Genomic DNA, 18,550 nt, shown 5'->3' with positions numbered 1-18,550 from the left:
ACCCCAGGAGGCTGAAGCATGAAGAATGTGAATTTGAGTTTGAGACTGTCTGACCTCAACTCCTTGCCCCCATCTCCAAACAAACAAACAAACAAACAAAACACCAAAAAAAAAACCACAAAAAAACACAAAAAACAAAAAACAAAAAAAACAAAAAAAAAACCCAAAGCAAAACAACAAAAAAAAAAACCCAAAAAACAAAAAAACCCCAAAACCCCCAAAAACAAAAAACCCAGAGTATTCACCAAAGTCACTTTTGTCCTTTATGTGGAAGTTAGGTATGCCCCTCAGCCAAGCAGCTTTTAAAATCCAATGAATTCACTTCATCAAAGATTGCACTGTTGTCTTCTTCTGTTTCATAGATTAATTGGATAAATTATAGGATGGCAAACTTGGAATTATCTGAGCAGGTAGGGGTAGACTGGACGAATAGCATCTACAGATGATGCCTGTGTGCCTGGGTCTGTTCGCACAGATGCCACAAAACACAGACCGTGAAGGGAAGCTGGTGCTGAGCCTTTGCTTTGTCCTCACACGTTCTCTTGCAGGTGGCAGCAGGTGCACTGGATGCATAGGATTAGGGAGTGGGGGACAAGTTTGGGCAATCGATGGAGATTGTAGCCCCAGCTGACGTAGTTCCTGGGAAATAGCTACTACCCTTTTACTTCTGATTCATTCTATTTCTTTCCCATTTCCACTCTGAGTATCAGCTATGCTTCTGGCCAGCTCACTTTCCCCCGAGGAGTCTTGATGACAACAGAAATGCTAACAAATAAAGAGCTGACTCCTCAAATAGCAGTCCTCCCTTTCACAGAGTGAGTGAGCGGCTTGTGTAGTGTGGCTCTTTATTTCATTTAAACAACATGTTTGATGTTGAAATCTTTGCAGGGGCAGCCACCTAGAGCTGCCCTAATCCAGAATTTGAAGAATATTCATATTGAGCCATGTTTCAGTCACGGTGTATGTAATATTTTCTTAAGGTTACTTAAGGCAAGAATAATGTAAGACTGGGCACCAATTTCAACTTCCTGATTTTGAAAATCGTCCCATGTAGACACCTGGTGTAAACTACCGTTACGCGTCACTTCTCACGCGCTTTTGTTTCCTACATAGCTGTAGACATAGTAAACCTTATGCTTTGCTACTTTTATGATGTATAATCTTGATAATGTTCCAAGATTCCTTTTAACAGCTTCAAAGCATCCCTCCATTCTGGACAAGGCACAAGGTCTTATGGCTACTGTGGCAAGAAGTGAGGGGCGGGGTGGGATGGAGACTGAAAGCTGTTTTCAGGGACGTTGTTTGCCCCTAGCTATTGTGAGGATCAAAGCCCTCTCCCTCTGGAGCCCAAGAGCTCAGGTTAGAGATCTCCAAATGAGTCCTGTGTTTTTGTATTTCATGCCTGTCACTTGGGGCAGCTAGTTGCCTGTGGATGCCGCGTCTGAAAAGCATATATTTTGTAATTGAAATATGTGCCAGAGGAAAGCAGGTGCTGATAACACTGGGAGATTGTTAGCATCCATCTCTAAGATCCAGAAAGAACTGCCAGTTTTAAAAGAGTTGGAAAAGGCAACATAAATTGGATAATTCTGTTACCCAAGACTGGAAATGAGTTGGTGGAAATACCTGCGCATTAAAAAAAATTTATATAAAGTATTTTGCACAAACTACGATATATAATGAGCATATTACCTTGTCCTCTTTTCTTCCCCCTCCCCCTCCTGTCAGACCTCTCGGTCCCCTCAATAGTTTTACTCCTGCTTTCATGTTGAATATACATACACACATGTTTTTTTTGAGCTCTAAAGTCTAGGAACCTCCAATGAGAAAGCATAGGATAGCTATCTTTCTAAGGCTGGCTTAATTTACCCAATGTGATTATTTCCAGCTGCATCCATTTTCCTGCAAACGGACTAACTTCCTTCTTCGTTATGACAGAAGAAAAATTCCACTGTGTGCATATTACAGGCTTTCTTTGCCCTTTGCCCCACTGACAGATGCTTAAGTTAGTTACAACAGTGGGCTGTTGTGAATAGTTTCACAGTAAACATTGATGCCTGGGTAGGATTGTGCATAGCTTTTTCTTAGCTACTGGCGGGGTAGAAGGACCTATATCTCAATTTAAATTTGGTTTTATTTTTTAAAAGCTGAAAAATAATTTAAAATATATCTTTGGTCATTTTGTTTGTTTGAGATAGGGTTTCTCTGTGTAGCTCTGGATGTGCTAGAGCACTCACTCTGTTGGCCATGCTGACCTTGAACTCACGGAGATTTGCCTGCTTCGGTCTCCCAAGTACTAGAATTTAAGGTGTGCACCATCACTGCCTGGCTCTCTTTGGTCACTTAAGAAAATGTATGAAGTATGGTACTAACTGACTCTGAGACATTTTAGTATTAGGCTGCTTTATAAAGCATCTCTCATGAGAATGTTGCAAGATCTCTCCTCCTTTCCCACTCTTCTCTTGTTTGCATACTGGAATCTTGCAGCAGAGAAATACAGAAATACGGATTAAATGCAAAATCTGCTGTAGCATGTGTCGACAACGCCCACATTTTATACTTTAAATATAGTTGTTCCTCATTCTGTGAGTTCTTAAAACTCCAGGCAAATAGCTGGGTGAACAAAAGAAGTGAAAGAACTGTGTGCTTACCTCCATCACTGGGTCAGACCATACTGTACCCCGAGGTCTGCAACTTAAAGATTTTAGATTTATCAAGCTAGCTGCTTTATTGCAAACTCTTTGGTTTCTTCCTTCCCCCACTTCCTCCTTCTCCCCCTCCTCTTTTTTCTTTAAAGAATAAACCAGGGAAGAAACATTTACAGAATCCTTTAGTGCTTGTAAAGTCATCTTAAGGCGGGGATTGACTCCATGCATGGGTAGGTAGCATTGGGCACATGGAGGTTATAACGTGTGTTAATTACTTTTACATGGTCGTGACCATGAACTTGACAGCTTAAAGGAGGAATGGCCTATTTTGGCTCATGGTTTCAGAGCGTCTCAGTCTACCATGGCAGCGGAGGCATGACTGCTTTCCTGAGCCTTTTAGACCTCACATTGTGGCCAACCAGAGACCCCAAGTGAATATGACCTTCCTAGTGTACTACTTCCGCTAGCCAGGTCCCACCTTCTAAAGGCTCCACAGCCTTCAGGGCAGTGTCTACAAGGCTGGGCCTGAGTCTTATTTACTGTCCTATACATCATCTTTTTGCTTTAACCTTGATTGTTTTCCGTCACTTGCTCCAGCTATCCACCTGTTGTCGGAGGCGCAGTGGGCAGTAGGGCTGCTTGAGCTGGCTGAGCGTCTGCAGCACTGGCCTTGGCTTGATGGATGACTTTGCTAACTAGAGTCAGAGTGCTGGGGTTGCCCTTAGGTTGATTTCACAGCCTCTAGTTTCTGCAGAGAAGGTGGCTGGGAAGAAGCAGTTTGGGCTTGCAGGAATGAGTCTTCAGAGTCCTCTTTCTGCCTCCAGTAATTTGGTACAGGCCTTCCCTGCTCCCCACCCCCAATTTGTTGATTTGTATTAACTGGATGAGGTAAATTGTAAGTTTTACATTTTGCACTATATAACCTGAAATTCTTCTAAACAAAGAGACTGGGAATTTTCCCAGAAAATAATCAAATTATTGCTAAAGTTGTTTCAGCCCTAGGGCTTGAATAACACTTTGGTTTTTTTTTTTTTTTTTTTTTTTATAGTTCCCGTTTAAAGAATTTAGTCAGGAGAGGGAACTCAGCTATTTTTTGTTTTTTGGTTCTTACACTGTCATATTGTGACTTAATTCTAGCCTTTCTTTCTAGTTTTTACTCATTTCTAAGTGAATGGATAGCATAATGTCCAGTACTTGGGCACATCCAAGAGATCCACTCCATGTCTCACAGTGTGTGTGTGTGTGTGTGTGTGTGTGTGTGTGTGTGTGTGTGTAATGCAGTTTTCATTTTTTGGCAATCTGTTTTTTCCCATAGCAATATTGTGTAAAATGAGGGATTTGCTCTTTGTTTTTAAATTTTTTTTTTTTTTGTAACTACTGTTTTCCCTTCACCTCTAAGTAGAAAGACCTGACTGAGTTGTCAAGTACAGATTGGACAACTCCAGGTCTAAAGGGTCTGGTGACTCCCACCACAGGGGTTGCCTGCTGCGGAGGCGGCTTTCTTGGCAGCAGTAGATGGAGCAGAGGATGTGCAGCTGGCTTCATTTTGGAGAAGTTTAGTTCTGGAGATGGTCATGAATTAATCATGGAGAGAAAAATGCAAGTCTCAGAGCCTTCTGAACTTTAGTTTTCCAGCAAGAGTGGTTCTCATATTTGACCCTTTGTGAACAGAGATTAAAGACAGTACACCTGTTCACAGAGAATCTGTAAAATCCCTCTTGATAACATTAAACTCATTATCACTTCTAGACGAACACTTAAGGCATGTTTCGTGTGTGTGTGTGTGTGTGTGTGTGTGTGTGTGTGTGTATGTGTGTGCATGTGTGTGTGTACATACTTGTGAGATTAAGCACATATGTGTATATTCACGTGTGTGTGTGTGTGTGTGTGTGTGTGTATGTGTGTGAGGTGTATGTGTATGTATGTGCAGGTACAAAGTTTCAAAAGCCCATGTCATTCCCAGTTAGCTAGCTCTGCTTTGTGCTTATGGGTCAGGATTAAGCTCTGAGCTACTGCTCTGTGTGTCTGAAGGCCAGAGGCCAACTCTGGTGTCACTGCTCAGGAGCTGTCCTTGTTGTTTCTTGAGACAGCCTTTAAGGCCTGGAGCTGGCTGGTAGGACGACAGGGATCTGCCTGTCTCTGCTCCCTTGTCACTGGAATCACAAGCCTGTGCTGTCACATTCGGCTGTTTGCATGGGTTCTGAGGCTTGAACTTAGACCTTGTGTTTGCAGGGCAAACACTTTATTGACTGAGCCATCCTTTCAGCCCCTTCATCTCGGTTTGATAGTACAAGGATTACAATTGCTTAGTCACCCACAAGTGGTAAGCTGAATGCTGGGTAAATTCTGCTACTTTCCTAATTGGATTTAGTATACTCAGTGATATCCAAATGTTTCTGCAAATGTTACCTGTGCTGTAGCTATTATTATGTTTCGTTTGCTGTTTCTGTGTGTCTCAACACAGGTAGTTATATTTGGTTTACTTTTCCTTCATCTCCCCCAAAACATTTTAAGTGTAAATTAGGTCATTATATTTTAATGTCATGGGTTAAAGGCCTTTGAAATTCTAAAATACAGGCATTATTTGAAAGTTTGGGCACTGGCGATATGGCTCAGTTGTTAAAAGCATGTACTAAACTTGCAGAGGACCCACAGTTGGTCTCAGCACTTGTGTCAGGCAGCTCACAGCAATGTATAATTCTGATGCCCCCGGGCCTCCATGGGCACCTACACACATGTGGTACATATAAACTCATGCAGGCTTTGGTGACATGAATGAGAATAGCTTTCATTCTCAATAGGCACAAATGTTTGAATGTTTCCCAGTTGATAGACCTGTTAGGGAAGGATTGGGAGGCATTGCCTCATTGGGTAGATGTGACGCTGGGGCCAGGCACTGAGGTGATAAACGCCCATACCATCCCCAGCATCTCTCTGCTTTGTGCTTATGGGTCAGGATGTAAGCACTGAGCTCTACTGCCTCAGGGGCATGGCTGCCTATGACTGTGTTCCCCTCCGTAATGATGATCCGCTCACCTTCTGAACTATAAGCCCTCAGTAAACTCTGTCTTCTATTAAGTTGCTCTGGTCATGGAGTTTCTACACAGCTATAGAAAAGTAACTAAGACAGAGTTGGTACTAGGAATGGGGTCTTTCCCTGAGTGTAGCACTCCCTTTATTCTACTTCACATAAGGCCTTTCTGGAAACTTCTTGTATCTTTGAGCATAAGACTTGGCTCTGGGTGTTCTTCTTCACTGTAGATCTGCATAAGAATAACCACTAATAACCACAAGAATCAACATTAGGCCGACTTGAAATCTCCTCTGCCAACAAAGTCTCAAACTTTTCAGTTTAGCCTCAGGCAGATTCTTAGGATAAGGGCAAAAAGCAGCCACATTGTTGCCAAAATACAAGAATGGCCTCTAGAGGGTTGCTAACATTGCTGTCCTCTGAAAGCTCTTAAGCCAGGTCTTTATATGCTACATAGCTCTCAGCACTACTGTCTTCCAAGCTCCAACAGGGATGGCCTGTTAACCTTGCTTACAGTGTTCAGTTGCTTTTCTAATCTTCCACAGCCCACCACACACACACACACACACACACACACACACACACACACACACGCACATAAAAGAAAGTTTTTAAAAGTACACATACGGGTTCAGGACCCAGTTTAGTGGTACAGTGTTTGCTTAGTATTTACACAGCTAAGATATCTACCCCAATACTGCCAAACAAATTAAACAGTGCTTAAGCACAGTGGTTTTGATTCTGTCGTGTATGTTTGTGGCCTAAAAAAACCATTAAGGATGTTTGCCCAGTTTCTAGAGTTCACTCCTGAGTTTGTTATCTCTTGTTAGCACCATCAGATCTAATGGGTACAGCTGTCTTATGAAGTTGTCTTCTGCCAAGTTACACTGAATTTAAAAATAAGTAGAAAATTCTGAAATAGTGCAAAGCTATGCAGCTTTTTTGAGCAGGAAATGGCGATTGCGTCACTGTTTATTTCTACCACAAATGGGGCTTAGTTTACCGCTTCCTCTTCATAGAGTAGAACTGAAGAAATAGGAACTACCCAGTGCATCTCTGAGTGTGTCAGGTGTCTTTGTAAAGGGTAAGTTGTATTTTCTGACATCTTGTTAGTTCACCTTAAAAAATCTACTCTTCCAGTGGATTTGACTGAACTTATATAAACATGCATGGTTGTCAGTAGTCCTCTGAGATCTTATCTAAAGTTGCATTTAGTGTTTTCCTCTTAAATATTAGACTTTAAATTTTTCAAGCTGGAAGACAAATAGTATATTTCATTATAAGTATATAAAAGCAAGTAGTTCTGACTTTATGGTGACAATAGATTTAAAATTACAGAATGTTTATTTACAAAAAAATGCTGTGACCCACCCCCTTTAAAATCTAAGTAACATTCTAAATTTTAGTTCTATTTTTTATACATTTCTCCAAGTTTTTTTCCCCTCTTTGGAAACATACTTTAAAGCTCTGACTCCTTTTTTTCCTATTTAACTAATTAGAGATCTTAACCACCTTGACACTAGCTCAGAAATTACAATATTCTCCATGTTTGGAACTACACATAAGCATAGGCAAAGTGTGACTGGCAGAGAGTTCAGAAACTGGTAAGAGCTGGGTTTGAATTGTTAGAAACCAAAATCTTTGTAGTCCTGCCCCTGGGAGGCGGGGTTGGAGGATTGTGAGTTTGAGGCCAGCCAGGGCTAAATATTAAGATCCAGACTCATAAACCAAAACCAAGGGAACTGGAGATGGTTCATCATCTCCCAAGAGCACTTGCTGCTGATAGTCTAGAAAACCTAGTTTGATTCCCAGGACCTGTATGGTGGCTTACAGCCACCTGTAACTACAATTTTGGGGCATCTGACATCCTCTAGCTTCTGACAGTACCCATATATGTAAAATAAAAATAAGCGCAGCTAATTAAGCCGACCAAGTCCCTTTCCCCATGGGGACTTTGGTGTGCAATGGCTGCAAACAGCAGCCTCCTTGGTAGTGTATGTAGCCTATTGTCTATATGGGTTGCCTCAAGGGACCTTGGAGACAATTTTCTGTCAGTTGATAATCACAAGTCACTGATCACACAATGCTATCCCTGATCTAGGCTCCAGACAGGTATGTATGGTGCTTTTGGGAAGCCCCAGGGCACGGTGGCCAGGATTCACATTGGCCAAGTCATCCTGTCAATCCGCACCAAGCTGCAGAATAAGGAACATGTGATTGAGGCTCTGCGCAGAGCCAAGTTCAAGTTCCCTGGCCGCCAGAAGAGCCACATCTCAAAGAAGTGGGGCCTCACCAAGTTTAATGCAGATGAATTTGAAGACATGGTTGCTGAGAAGCGGCTCATTCCTGATGGCTGTGGTGTCAAATATATCCCCAATCGTGGTCCTTTAGACAAGTGGAGAGCCTTGCATTCCTGAAGGCTTCTACAGTGCGCTCCTATACCCTGCCAAATCATGTTCAATAATAAATCTTTAATCAAGTCTGCAAAAAAACAAAATAAATAAAAAATAAAAATAAAATAAAAATAAAAACTAACCTTTTAAATAGAGTATATGTAGATTTCTTTAAAGTAGATTTCAACATTTAAGAAGCTTTTCCCCGCCCCCATCTCTGGAATAGTTCAGGAATGTAAGTAGACAAACTACATAACCCATACGCAGATAGCCTGGGATTCTAGGAGTCTAGCCTGGGCTTCTAGGAGTTGTTTTTGTTGTTGTGTTTGGTTTTTTAAGATTTATATGTGTGAGTATACTGTTGCTGTCTTCAGTCACACCAGAAGAGAGAATCAGGCCCCATTACAGATGGTTGTGAGCCACCATGTGGTTGCTGGGAATTGAACTCAGGATTTAGGGAAGAGCAGCCAGTGCTCTTAACTGCTGAGCCTTGTCTCCAACCGTATCAAGTGTGCTTTTTAAACTGGAGTACATCTTTCCTTTTTCAGATGTAAAAGCACAATGCTAAACTTCTGCCTCTTAAAGTGCATTGGAGGGCACAGCACTCCGTGTAGGTTCAGCACTCTGAGTAAGCCGAGGCTTGAAATCCTACGTTGCTGTCATGTATTGAAAGGCTGAGTGATCCAGAAAATGAACTTTCCCACCACGGTTCTCGTGCCTGCAGCTGAAAGATCAGATCATAAAACAAGACAAAACAAGATGTGAGTGACAACCCCAAACCTCTAAACTTCAGTAGGAACCAGGTAGGAAAAACAAGGCTGAAGACCTCTCAGCTCTCACCTCTCCCCACTCCTCATTTCCACAATCCGGGCAGCAGATTCCCCGAGTGTCCCAGGACAGAATGCATCAAATCACAGCTTGCGCTGAAGGTCAGGAGAGCTGGCCTGCTGCCCCCCAGAGAGCATTCCCAGGGCCAGGCTAAAAGCAGTCTTTCCCACACTCAGCTGCCTTTCACCCTCACCCACCCAGGGAGGCCCCTCTTCTCTTGATGGAGGGACTTAGGTTGTTTGTATCTGTCAACTAGTCTGACTGCAGTGTAGAAGAGGTTACCACTCTGTCCCTTCTCCATGTTAAATTATTCTATCTTGCAGGATGAGAGGTGGCTCATGCTTTTCATCCAAGTTCCTTCTCCCTGTGAGGTCCGGGAACTGTAGATTGGTCTAGGCCTAGTGTCTCCTCCACGGTTCTGGTGAAACTCATTTCTCCAGCTGGCTCCAGCTGCCTCTGGTTTCTGAGAACTGTGTTATAAGCAGTACTGTGAGTGTACACTCCACATTCACACTTCCCTCGTGTCTTGAAGTCCAGTGTTCTGTAGATATTCCCAGAAAATGCTTTCCCTTCAGAGATGTAAGCACAGCCCTGGGGGAAGGTATGGGAGTCTTCTTCCTTCTCTCATTGAAGGGAAAATCAGGACTCCTTTGTCTTGTCCAGCTCCCCTACCTAACCCAGAGTGCCTTCCCAATGTGGTGACTCACTATAGCAGCAGTTCTTAACCTGTGGGTCTTGACCTCTTTGGGGGTTGAATGACCCTTTCATAGGGGTTACATAAGACCATTGGAAAACACTGATATTTGCATTACAATTCATAACAGTGACACATTTACAGTTATGAAGTAAGCAACAAAAATAATGTTATGGTTTTGGTCACCACAACATGAGGAACTAAATTAAAGGGCCACAGCCTCAGGAAGGTTGAGAACCACTGCACCTATAGGTTCACAGGCCCTCTGTAGTGAACAGAGGCGGCAGGCATGCTTGTCTGCAGCTAAATCTTTTCAGTCCCTGTCATTACTAAAACTTGGCTTGGCATTCCTAAGCGTTGTGAATGGATATCTCCCTTCATTTCTGTTGTCCAGACCGTTAATATTTGCTTTAAATTTGTACTATTTACTTTTTATTTGTATGTGTGGGAGTCAGATGTCAGTGTCAGGTGTTTTCCTCTGTCACTTTTGACTTTATTTATTCTTTTTTTTTGAAACATACGTCTCAACAAACCTGGAGCTTATTGCTTTGGCTAGGCTGCTTGGCTTGAGAAGGCAGGCCACTCAACCTAGCGCATCCCTGAACCCACAGTGCTGGGGTTTTGGACACATAGTGCCACATCCAGTGTTTTGTTTTTTAACATGGATTTGAGATCTTCATGCTTGATTAGTAAGCACTTTATCCTCTGAGCCATCACACAGCCACAATATTTGCTTTAAAAAAAAAAAAGCATGTTTTGTTTGTTTATTTTTGTTTCCTGAGACAATGTCTCAGTATGTAGCCCTGGCTGTCCTAGAACTCACTATGTAGACAAGGCTGACCTCAAATTCACAGAGATCTGCTTACCTCTGCCTTCTAAGTGCTGGGTGAAAGGCGTGCACCACTACACCCAGTTTTCACAAGCTTTTTTTTTTGTTTTTTGTTTTTGTTTTTCGAGACAGGGTTTCTCTGTGTAGCCCTGGCTGTCCTGGAACTCACTCTGTAGACCAGGCTGGCCTCGAACTCAGAAATCCACTTGCCTCTGCCTCCCAAGTGCTGGGATTAAAGGCCTGTGCCACCACTGCCTGGCTTTCACAAGCTTTTAAAACTGTGTATGAAAGGGGTTGGAGAGGTGGCTCCGCAGTTCAGAGCATTTTCTGCTCTTCTAGAGCAGAGTTCTAGCTCAGTTCCCAGCATCCTCATAGGGCAGATAATAACTGCCTGTAACTGCAGCTCCAAGGGGATCTGACACCCTCTTCCAGCCTCTGTAAATACCCACACACATGTACGCATACACCCACAAACATATACACATACCTTCACAGGCAGCACACATGTACACATAATAAAAATAAACTTAAAAAAATCTTACATGTATATGAAAGTATTACTAATACAAAAGACTCCTATATCCATGTACCCATTACTTGGTTTTAAAAATAATAAATTATAGGGCTGGCGAGATAGCTCAGCAGGTAAGAGCACATACTGCTCTTTTAGAGGGTCTGAGTTCAGTTCTCAGCACCCATGTCAGGTAGTTCACAACTGTCTAACTCCAACCCCAAGGAAATACAACATCTCTGGCCTTCTTAAGCACCTGCACTGATGTGCATATAGGTGTGCACACACACACACACACACAATTTAAAGATAAATCTTTTTTAAAAATTAGTGAGTTAATATAGAATCAACCCCTTGTGAAACCTCACCCCTTCTTTAATTTTTTTCTTTCTTTATTTAGATTTATTTATTTATTATTTTATGTATAAGTAGACTGTTGCTCTCTTCAGACACACCAGAAGAGGGCATCAGATCCCACTACAGATGGTTGTGAGTCACCATGTGATTGCTGGGAATTGAACTCAGAACCTCTGGAAGAGCAGTCAGTGCTCTTTAACCACCAAGCCATCCAGCTCTCCAGCCTCCTTTAGTTTCTTTCTAGAAGTAATAGTTATCCTTAATTTGTTATCAGCCATTCTCATGCATGTTTTATGCTTCATTTTACTTTACTTCTGTGTATGGTGCTCTGCCTGTACCTGTATCTGTGCGTCTTCTGTATCAGTGCTCATGGTGGCCAGAAGAGGGCATTGGATCCCCTGAGTCTAGAGTTACAGACAGTTGTGAACTGACATGTGGGTGCTGGAAATTGAACCCCAGAGTCTCTGGAAAAGCAACCATTGATCTTCCCTGCTGAGCCATCTCTCCATGTTTTACACTTTAGTTATCCATTGATGTAAGTATAAATGACACTACTTTACACATGGATGTACTTGCTAACGGAACAGACTATATTTTTAGCGGTTTCAAAGAATTCCAGTAACAATTTGTATTTCTGAACTTGTTGGAGCTTTTTTTGTTTTGTTTTGTTTTTTTAGTTAATGTTATATTTTGTTAAATTCAGCCCTGTTTACAGGTGTGTTGACAGGTGTGGCATAGCTAAGTGCCTCAGTGCAGTCACTCTTCAAATAACAAGAGTGTATTCTTGGTGTTGTCTCCTGGTGGTGGGCATCTTAGGTGTTGCCAGTATTTTCCTGTGCCCTTTAAATAACAGGCACCACAGGCCTGGGCTTCCTGTTCACATCTCTTGGGGAAGTCTTTTTTTTTGGGGGGGGGGGGTGGTTTGGTTTGGTTTGGTTTGGTTTTTTTGAGACAGGATTCCTCTGTGTAAGTCCTGGCTGTCCAGGAACTCACTCTGTAGACCAGGCTGGCCTTGAACTCACAGAGATCTGCCTGCCACTGCCTACTGAGTGCTAGGAGTAAAGGCGTGCACCATCACGTCCAGCAGCAGTTGTGATCTTAAAATGCAAAAATTTAGTTCTTAATCCATCATGTGTGGGTCTTTATGACTAATGAAACTCCCATATTTATTTATCTAGGTCCGTTTTCTTAGCCACAAGTACAAGCCTGTAATCTCTAGGGCTCTTTCCGGGTCTGTGATTCTGTGGTTCTATTTCCTCTTCTGCCTTTTATAGTGGATAACATGAATCAGTTGTGAGCAGCCATTTCCATAAGAATCATTCCAAAAAAATTGTCAAAATGACAATGGCCTTGAGTTCCTTGGGAATGTTTTCTTATAGTTTGTTTCCTGTGTTGTTGGAATAGATAAATATTCATTGGGAAGCCAAATCTGTTTCAAAACTATCAAAAAGAAAAATCGTATTGGGTGTATTTGAGCAGCGCAGCCTCTCCTGTGGTGTTGGTTTGGGTGCCAGCTGGCTGAGCTCCACATCACTATGGCTGGGTCATGAAGTGCTCATGAGTCAGGGGGACACAAAGCTATCATTCTCAACACCAATTATTGCATTACTCATTGCCAAAAGCTGATGCTCTTTAAACGTCTGTTGAAATAGGATGAACCTTTTGACCTTACATATAGCTAGCTCCTTCAGAAAGCTGTGCTTTTACAGCTGCGATAGCCCTCTTCAGTTTTCTTCTTTCTCAAAATGTTTACTTTATCTGCGTGTAAAGGTGTTTTGCCTGCACACATGCACCTCAACTGTGGTTGTTAATGGTGGTATTTGTGGCACTCCTCCTCCTCTCAGCAGCTAGTCATTTGGGGAATTATAACAAGCCAGGAGGGCTGGAGGACCGTCCTGGCTGTAACCATCACAATTTAACAGAGGATGTGTCAGATTCTTGAATTGCTCAAATCTTGCCTTTGTATCTCCTGCTTTTTGATTAAGCAGTGGGTGAAGTGAGCGTCAGAGAAGTACAGCTGGCAGTAAGTCAGTCAGTCAGTGGAGCGATGTGCGTGACAGCAGCGGGACTCTGGCTATGGTTTGCCCAGTTCACACAGATGCAAATATGAAACTGTATTAATGAAATACATTTGAATATTGTAAAAAGATATGATTCGTGCCAAACAGGCTTTCCACTCCTGAGCTATTTTTAGTAGCCATGTGTACTGGGGAAGTAACTCAGGTTCAGTTGCTCAAGGATGGGCCTTAACCTGAATCTTGGAGTGAATTTAGATTAGTTCAATCTTGGTAAGTCCCAAGGCAGTGATTCCTGCAGGAAATAGGACTTAGCCCACCAGAACATGATGTTCCTATGACAAGTCCTTGAGAAATGAGACATGGGGGACTGGAGAGAGAACTTATTTGTAAAGTTCTAAGGACAAGGGCCTGAGGTTAATCCTATGGCTTGTTATTGTTGTTGTTGTTGTTATTGTTTTCAAAAACAGCTGAATGTATAATTCTCGATGTTTGGAAGGTGGGACTTTGGGGAGGCATAGAGAAAAGAGCAGAACCACTGAACTGAGGGGTCTCTGAACCTGCCTCCGCTGGGCTTACTTATGCATTAAGAGATTACGTTAAGCTAGTTTGAGTTGAACTTGCAGTTGAAAGTATCCTAACCAATACAATTTTGTTGGTAATTGCTCTTTTGTCTCAGAAAAGTAAATGTTAAAGTGAATGTTGATCTACTGCATTTCTATTGATATCACTGTCAAGCTAATTAGAAATATCTTCATTTTTTTAGGGGCAGAGATTTTGCATCACTATAACTATTATGAGAACATGCATGTTTGTCTGTGTGTTTGGGGGTGCACACGTGTGTGCACTTGTCAGTAATGTTAATCCCTCCATTTCTAGTGAAAGGTCCTGTTTCCGTGTTAGCTGATCAACTATATTCTGCAGTTAAAGCAATGCCAAGTGCCACCATTCACAGGGAAGTTGTCCTCTGACCTCTACATTCTGCTATGGAGAGAGCTTGTTCCCACACATATGTAAGGAAAGAAAGAAAAGCAAGCTTTAAACAAATTAAATTTAATAGTGTCCATGAGCCCAGAATGATTCATGAATCAAGTGGCCCCTAGCACAGGGCAGGTTCAGTGATACTCCAGGGCTACCATGTGGCTGGATGCCAGTTACAGATCAGGGAAGTGAGATAGGGGGAAGCCCATTTAACTACAACTTGGCATTTGCCTTCTTTTGAACCTGGTTTGACTAAAGCTTGGCTGATGGGATTGACTGAGACCGTTGTTCCATAGAAGGCAAGTCACCGAGGCAGCATAGTACTAAGTCAAGTCAAGTTGCATTTTCCCGTTGGAGCATCTGAGAATGGAGGCTTTCCCAAGCCACCTTTGGTTGGAGTTAACATGGTCAAGCACATTTCACAGATCCACTGTCTTTCCATTTTGAAGCATACACCTCAATGGTGGGTAATGTCCTGATTTTGTGAGGTATTCAGCAGAATTTGGAAATCTAAAGTCCCACTTCTTTCTTACCCTCCAGTCCCCCTTGCCACTCCTTCTAGTGGGTTTCATTCCTCTGATGTGGAATTCTCTGATGTGGAAGGCTCTCTGAGAGGCGGCTCACCAGTTAAGAGCACATGCTCTTCCAGAGAGCCCTGTTCTTTCCCTTCTTTTCTTTTGCTTTATTTCCTTCCTTCCTTCCTTCCTTCCTTCCTTCCTTCCCTCCCTCCCTCCCTCCCTCCCTCCCTCCCTCCCTCTCTCTCTCTCTTTCTTTCTTTCTTTCTTCTTTTTCTTTTCTTGTTGTTGTTTTTGTTTGTTTACTTTTCCCCCCTACAGAGTCTCTCTACATGTAGCTCTGGCTCTCCTGGAACTCATTATGTAGACCAGGCTGGCCTCATAGAGGTTCACCTACCTCAGCCTCCCAAGTGTAGTAACTCCAGCTCTAGGGGATTCAACACCTCTGGCCTCTGCACACACATACACCCCACACACATATGCGCATAATTAAAAATAATTAAAAATTTTTGAATGTTAGTTTTGGAAAACACTTACTGAATGCCTACTGAGTGTTAGGCATTGTTCTTTATGTGGGGGCCAGAAAGAGATAAAGGCTGGAAGAAGGATTTTTTTTTGTTTTGTTTTAATTTATTATGCACTTGAGCTTTATGTGTGTTTTACACACACACACACACCATGCCCATGTATGGAAGTCAAAGGACAGCTTTAAGGAATTAGTTCTTCCACTGTGGGACCCCAGATTGAACCAAGGATTCGGGGGTATTTTAAAAAGTCAAGTCACAATAAAAACTGGTGTCTACACCTGAAACAAGTGATGGCAGACATAGGTACTGTGGGATTAGCAGTACTAGTCATGCTACAGAACTAAGTTTTGCTTTGCAACTGCTCCTGCAAAGCCAACTACTGTAGAGGAAGAAACATAAGCCGTGTAACTTGGGAACACTGGTATCAGATTGTATTTGCTCACAGTCCAGGGCCATTAGCAAGAGAAAAGAATGCTTAAGAGGCTAGCTTGTTAGATCGACTTGGGTGGGAGTTGTGTGTTTCCAAATGCAGAAAGCTAAGAAGGTGCCCTCATGGAAAAGTACCACCCAGGGAAGAGGGTGAAATCCAGTTGGTTTATGCATATGCATTACTGAAAGTTGGAGCTGGTAAATAGTCTTTTTGGGTGCTTTCCACCACCCTGTGAAGAAGTATTATACATGGCTGCGTGATACCCCTCCACACTCCAAATGCCAGTTACTGTTCAAGACCATTTATAGGACATAGTTTATAAATGTTCTAGAAGAGTATTAGAAACTGAGTTCAGTGGAAAAGGTAAAAGAATGGTAAAAAACCTACATACAGCTGGGTGACCAGATGAGAGGATTTAGTACATTGTTGCCCAGTTGTATTTACCTCTGATCCCTACTGAAGTCTTTCCTTATTCCTGGGGTTGGGGCTATAGCTCAGTTGGTAGAGTGCTCACCTAGCCTGTAGAAAGTCCTCGGTTCCCAGCACTGCATGAGCTGGGGCGGTGGAGTGGCGATGCGTGTGTGCAGTTCCAGCACTTGGAAGATAGAGGCAGAAAGGTCAATTGAAGGTCATCTTCAGCTACACAGTGATCTGAAGCCAGTTTTAGCTAACCTCAAAAGTAAACACAAAGATAAAGCCTGCTTCCCCATTAAGGGAAGGACAAGGACTGTGTGCTCCAGTCCTAAGTAAGTTTGGACTGTCATGGCTTTCGGATAGCTAGGGGAAGGGATGCCCAACTTTTGAAATGCCAGAGTCCAAACACTTTCCTTTCCCTGTCAGCCTTTGGGCCTGCTGGGCTTTGGATTTAGGTTCAAATTACTCAGGGAGCTATGAAAATCACCAGCTAACCAGACTGACCAGCTGAGTCAGTCTCAGGATTGGGGAGGAGGCAGGCCTAGTCAAGGGAGTTTTTGTTGTTCTCTCTGGAATTTCAAATGCGACCAGGGCTAAAACAAACAAACAAAACAAAATAAGATATTCTAGCCATTTCAGTTCTAGGCAATAACTCTCAAGGAACATTAATTAAATGTACATGAAGTCCCTGCTAACTGTATAAAATAGGCTTTCCCTCCCTCGACTTCAAATGGGCAGAATCTCATTTTCTTTTTTCTTAAGTGGGCAGGATCTGACAAAATAAATGAAGGGAGGGGAAGAAAATTGTTTTAAAGAATCTCTACACTCTTCTATAGGGAAGGCTGGGGCATGAGGACTGAAAATATTGTGTGTATGTATTTCAGGAAGGAGAAAATATGTTATGTTCTCGGTCCTTGTGAATTATGTAACTCTGCAGGATGTGGTCCATTTGTGCCCAGATAATGAGGCCTGTAATCCTGCACTTCACATGTGTGGGAATGCTTTGCCGAGTGATTAGCATTCCTTTCTCCAGCCTGTATTCAGAGGAAACATGCCATTCACACCCTCTGTGCGCTCACATTTTCCAGTGCGTTGGAGAGCTTTTTTTTTCTTTTTCAATAGAAATCTTTGTTCCCTCCCTAATAAGACTTGGATTGAATTTAAGGAACTTAGCATATCCTTTTTTGTTTTCTGGCAGGAATTGATTTTAAAATCAGAACGATAGAACTCGATGGAAAGAAAATTAAACTTCAGATATGGTAAGTTTAAAAAAAAAAAAGAACGAAGGCACATGGAATTTCTTCTGGAATTGGAAGTGGGTTAAAATGTGACTCAGGACATTAGAGACATTGTCCGGTCACTCAGACCTTTCCTTTGGAAAACCAGAGGGGGAAGGAGGTCCAGAGCCTGCCTGTTCTAAGCTCTGGACAAGAAGAAGTGGATTCTCAAAAGCATACACTTCCTCATTGTAGTTGCAGCTGTGACTCAGACACAACAAAATGGCACAGACCCTGGCCTGAAAGTCAGGCCTGGCTTCTAGCCACAGCATTCTAAATCAAGGACTTTGGGGAAATGGCTTGCTTTCTGTCCATCACTGACAAAGAACACGTGAGACACTGCATTTATAAAGAGAGATGCTTTGTTTCGGTTCCCAGTTGGACCTAGATTAGGTGGAGCCTTGGGTTTGGGCCTGCTGGACGGCAGTGACAGGAAGTGCTTGGCAGAGCACGGGGAAGGGCCCAGAGTCCTACAATCCACTTAAAAAACGTGCTCCCAGTGACCTCAGGACTTCCCACTCAGCCCAGCCCCCCCAAAGATTCACTGCCTCTCAGTATCGCCACCCGAAGACCAAGCCTCTAAGATGTGGCCTTCAGGGGAAACGTCTCCAAACCATCACACCTTTCCAGGCTCTGCTTTTTTTTTTTTTTTAAACATTTAAATTACCTGGATTGATGAGAGTGGAGGTCCTCCATAGCTCTGGTATTTTATAATTTATCAAGTAGGGCCTATTTAATAGAGAAATGGAGGGGGGGAAGTACTGTGAATTTAAAAAAATAAAAAAGTAAACACTTTTGATACTAAATATACATGGGGTTCCCCTTCCTGCTCACCCCAAGTATCTCCAAACGATACTACGTGGGCGTTCTACAACCTAACTCAATTCTGCCACTGTCCACCTAGAGATAGCGTCAGCTATCATTTGAGGGCACAATCCCACAGACTTTCCTGTTACTCACAAGCAGTAAATTGTCACCTGTTACTGCCATTCACACCCCCTTGTTCCATCACAGAACTCAGAGAAACACATTCAACCTTGAAGTTTTTTTCTTATTATATTTGTGTGTGTGTGTGTGTGCGCGCGCGCGCGCGTTCGTGA

At 42.7% G+C, this 18,550-nt stretch overlaps 1 protein-coding gene and 1 non-coding gene across 2 annotated transcripts in view; both read left to right on the top strand.

The window, feature by feature from the left end:
* Window positions 1-18,550, top strand: part of Rab8b (RAB8B, member RAS oncogene family) — a 69,333-nt gene that overhangs the window by 33,164 nt on the left and 17,619 nt on the right. The window contains exon 2 of the mRNA XM_028781454.1: window positions 17,372-17,432. Within this exon, the coding sequence (XP_028637287.1) occupies window positions 17,372-17,432 (61 nt within the window). The remainder of the gene's footprint in view (window positions 1-17,371; window positions 17,433-18,550) is intronic.
* Window positions 7,590-7,725, top strand: LOC114632869. The gene has a single exon (XR_003713144.1). It is a non-coding gene; the product is annotated as a small nucleolar RNA SNORA70 (small nucleolar RNA).

The sequence above is a fragment of the Grammomys surdaster genome, unplaced genomic scaffold (assembly GCF_004785775.1).
Source record: "Grammomys surdaster isolate TR1022 unplaced genomic scaffold, NIH_TR_1.0 437, whole genome shotgun sequence".
NCBI classification, from domain to species: Eukaryota; Metazoa; Chordata; class Mammalia; order Rodentia; family Muridae; genus Grammomys; species Grammomys surdaster.
Note: the sequence above shows the minus strand (reverse complement) of the source record. Positions and strands in the feature narration are given on the sequence as shown.